The 4,516-nt window shown below is 36.3% G+C and overlaps 1 protein-coding gene across 2 annotated transcripts; it reads left to right on the top strand.

Moving 5' to 3' along the window:
* Positions 1-901: 901 nt before the first annotated feature.
* LOC120180207 lies at positions 902-3,843 on the top strand. 2 transcript variants are annotated; one of them, XM_039185586.1, is made up of 3 exons: positions 902-1,338; positions 2,027-2,778; positions 3,087-3,843. In XM_039185586.1, exons 1-3 carry the CDS (start codon positions 1,051-1,053, stop codon positions 3,610-3,612), a joined length of 1,566 nt encoding a protein of 521 aa, XP_039041517.1. In that variant the 5' UTR covers positions 902-1,050; the 3' UTR covers positions 3,613-3,843. The 2 variants fall into 2 exon arrangements, with proteins under 2 accessions (XP_039041517.1, XP_039041518.1); XM_039185587.1 differs by having other exon boundaries at positions 1,143-1,338; positions 2,004-2,778.
* Positions 3,844-4,516: the final 673 nt, after the last annotated feature.

The following is a 4,516-nucleotide window of genomic DNA, read 5'->3' as shown; positions in this document are numbered from 1 at the left end:
TGTTTAAAGGTATAATAATAATGTAAATGGTAAAATAAAATGCATGCAACTTATTACATTAAACTAGCTATCGATATGTTTAAAGGTATAATACTAATGTAACTGATTAAAATAAAATAGGCGCTACCTATTACGTTAAACTACCTATCGATTTGTCTAAAGGTATAATATTAATGTAAACAGTAAAATATTTACAACTTAACAAGTTAAAATAAAATATGTGCTACATATTACGTTAAACTATCTACCTGTTTGTTTAAAGGTATAATAATAATGTAAAGGGTAAAATAAAAGAGACACTACCTATTACGTTAAACTGTCTACCGGTTTGTTTAAAGGTATAATAATAATAATAATGTAATCGATTAAAATAAAAAAGACACTACCTATTCGTCAGATTTCTAGGCTTTTCTTTATTGTTTTCTAACAAATTCGACGACTCCAATTGTCTGTACGTTACACAACTGTCACCATTCAGTTCCTCTCAAATTTCTAAGGTGAGAGAAGATGGGATGTATTTTTTAATTTTTAATTTTTTTTAAAAAATAATATTTTTATTTAAAAAATATATGGTAGACACATAAAAATGTAACAAATAAAATATTAAACATTTATTTTTAACGAAAATTTATTAAACAATAAAAAATAATTTAAATATTTTTTATATTAAACCTTTAATAATCTTACCATGAAATTTACCATATTTATTTCCAACTTTTTTTTATTAAACCTTTAATAATCTTACCTTGAAATTTACCATATTTATTTCCAATTTTAAGTATAGCTGACTTGATAACCTTCCAATTCAGGCGAAGTCCACAATTTCGCTCATGTGTTACACGTATCTCCTACAATATCCATTTGTTCTATCACAACCTGTCAGTCTCCGTATATATCCACTCAAATTTCAATTCCCAAAACTCTTAAAATTCTAAGCATCCGAATATTCCAAAATCAACACAGGCTTACGACCAGGGAACAAATCTACTCCTCTACGTTATCGAAAGATATCCGAAACCTGCGGGACAAGAACTTGGCAGACCGGAAAAAATGAAGGCCGAGACTTTGACTCTGGTCTTGGTGAACCTGGCAGGGATCATGGAGAGAGCCGACGAGTCTTTGTTACCGGGGGTTTACAAGGAAGTTGGTGCCGCTCTTCACACGGATCCCACCGGTCTCGGGTCTCTAACCTTGTTCAGATCTATCGTGCAATCGTCTTGTTATCCAATCGCTGTATACCTGGCCGTTCGTCACAATCGAGCTCATGTAATAGCTCTGGGTGCGTTTTTATGGGCTGCTGCCACCTTTCTGGTTGCCTTCTCCTCCACTTTCTTTCAGGTAAACAGTAGCTACTTACTCCCCCCGTTTATTTTTTTTATTAATCTAGTAATCTTTTATTATCCCTTTTCCTGTTTGGTTGACGGGAATGTGAAGGGGATGCTGGGATTTTATTCTTCGTATGTTGTTTGTGGTGAAGTTGAATGGTTGAACCAACTTGTTGAATTGGGTATTGTTTAATAGAGGTTTTCTGTGTTGTGATTGGACTGTATTTCCTGATTATGTTTTGGTTGAAGTGTATGGGTACTATAATGATGCAAACATTTGATCTGATAGAGTTCATCTGGTGAATCCACTGGTTATGATTGATCTGGTAATCTGATAGAGAAGTACAAAGGGAGAGGCATTAATGGACTTGATCTGCTAAAATTTGATAAATGTAACTTGAATCAAGAAACATTCTTCAGGATGCACATTTGAGGTACCAAAGGGAAATCTTGGAATACTTTTGGGTTTTTTCTTTAATGTTATTGTTTATAGATGGACACGCTATGAGACTTCTTATTTGTTTGTGCAAGAGTCATTTGAAGCGAATTTTCAGTTTACTACTATAAGAATTGCTAAGAGTGCTACAGGGAGAACTGGTAGCCACTCCAGCGAGCAAACCAATTGACCAATTTTTTTTTTTTTTTTTGAGGAACCAATTGACCAAATTAAATTGATAGTCATTTGGCATCTTTTTGAACAGGTAGCCATATCTCGAGCTTTAAATGGAATTGGCCTTGCCATTGTTGCACCTGCAATCCAGTCCCTTGTTGCTGACTCGACAGATGACAGTAACCGTGGTATGGCTTTTGGGTGGCTACAACTTACAAGCAATCTTGGCTCTGTTATTGGAGGATTCATTGCAGTACTATTAGCTCCCATAACATTCATCGGCATCCCTGGTTGGAGAATCGCCTTCCATCTGGTAGGACTAATCAGCATTATTGTTGGTACGCTAGTCTATCTCTTTGCCAATGATCCACACTTTTCAAATGGTGGGGCGAAATCTGGCAATCAAAATTCAAATAGATCCTTATGGTCTGAAGTGAAGGGTCTGGTTCAGGAAGCGAAAGCAGTCATAAAGATCCCATCTTTCCAAATTATTGTGGCTCAGGGTGTTACTGGTTCATTCCCCTGGTCTGCATTGTCATTTGCACCGATGTGGTTGGAGTTAATCGGGTTCTCCCACGAGAAAACTGCATTCCTGATAGCCCTGTTTGTGATTGCTACTTCTGTGGGGGGGCTGTTTGGGGGTATGATGGGGGATTTCCTTTCTACACGTCTACCAAATTCCGGAAGGATCATTCTAGCCCAAATAAGCTCAGCATCGGCCATCCCTTTAGCGGCAGTACTCTTGCTTGTTTTACCTGATGATCCATCCACAGGTGTGATGCATGGCTTGGTCTTAATCATTGTTGGCTTCTGCATTTCCTGGAATGGTCCAGCTGCAAACAAGTAAGATTATTCCCCCCCCCCTCTATTTTGTTTACTATTCCCCTGGATGAAATTACATTTTACATACAATGTTGCATTTATGAACCCGGTTAGGTCATAAGCTTCACAAACATAATTGTATTTCGAAATGTCATATAATATTGGATCATGAAATGGAAGTCTAGATCATAAGATTGGAAGTTTTCAAATAGAAAGCACATGAAGAGAAAAATATTTGCCAAACTTGAGCATGAATTGTTGATGTTTTAAAGTACTTGTATTCTTCGTATATTTATTACATGTAATGAAAATGTTTTCAATGCATGCAGTCCGATATTTGCTGAAATAGTTCCAGAGAAATCTCGAACAAGTGTCTATGCTTTGGACCGATCTTTTGAATCCATCTTGTCATCGTTCGCCCCACCTGCAGTTGGAATATTAGCCCAACACGTTTATGGTTACAAACCTATTAGGAAAGGGGCTAGTGAATCTGAAGAGATTGCAACAGATAGAGAGAACGCTTCATCGTTGGCAAAAGCACTATATACAGCAATAGGAATTCCAATGGCACTCTGCTGTTTCATCTATTCTTTTCTCTACTTCACCTACCCAAGGGATAGAGAGCGAGCTCAAATGGAAGCACACATAGAATCCGAGATGCGAGTACTATTGTCAGATACAATGCCTGAAGGTGGAGATCATTCTCAAGCTCAGTCATTTGAATTGGAAGAACCATATATCAAAGACAGAACCGTTATCGAAGTGGATTATGGGGACGAGGTTGACATTGATCCCGATGAAAATGACGAAAACGATGAGAAGACTATCCTTTATCATCAATTGTCACTCTCTTAGCAGTATACTGTGGGTGTTACGAGATATTGCTTTCATCCCGTTAAGACTTTTCTTGTGTGAACGTTGAAACCGATTATTGTGGTTGTTTTGCAGTGAAAGATTAAGATGCGGTGCATTTGTGTTCTAACCTGCTCTGGCCTTTGTCGGCTAGACATACTCTAAAAAGATAATGTAAGTAACATTGATAAATTCAAAGGTAATACACATTGAAGAGCTACACATATGTTTGAAGTGACATTTCAGCTGATTGGGTCGAGCATTAGTGAAAATACGTGGAATCGATTTATTTAGTTTTGCCTCCGGAGAATATTCCTGAAAGAGGTTTCTCTACACTGAAAAAAAAGGGGTTAACTTGGAAACAGATTGGTGCTCAATACGACCAGTTTCTCTATATTGTAAATAAACATTTTATTTATTTTTTAATTAAAAGCATCTCGCACCAAGCCCGTCTAGCTCAGTCGTTAGAGCGCAATACTCTTTACCTTGTGGTCGTGGGCGGTTTTTTTTTTTTATATTTCGGCTGTCGGCCAGGCCACCAGACTCACCTTTGCTTTCTTATCTTTGGGTTTCTCTTCAGGCCCATTCTTTATTACAAATTTAAAATTATGTATGTCTTGCAATTATCAAAATTCCAAAATTCTTCTACCATATTTTATTTTCCCCAATCACATCCACTTTAGATTGATTGTAGTTTTCCTATCCCTTATTAAAACCAAATTTTATTTCTTTCCGGAGAAAGTAGAAGAGGAAAGAGATCATGAATTGTTTTACGTAAATATTCTTTCATTAAATGTCTTATTTTTAATTCTCATTTTTAGTCTATTAGCAATTGGATTTTTCATTCAAACAACTAATTAACTATATTTTATAATATAATTGGAATAGATTAAGAATCATCCAACCT

Source organism: Hibiscus syriacus, unplaced genomic scaffold, assembly GCF_006381635.1.
Source record: "Hibiscus syriacus cultivar Baekdansim isolate YM2019G1 unplaced genomic scaffold, ASM638163v2 tig00112491_pilon, whole genome shotgun sequence".
Taxonomy (NCBI): domain Eukaryota; kingdom Viridiplantae; phylum Streptophyta; class Magnoliopsida; order Malvales; family Malvaceae; genus Hibiscus; species Hibiscus syriacus.
Note: the sequence above shows the minus strand (reverse complement) of the source record. Positions and strands in the feature narration are given on the sequence as shown.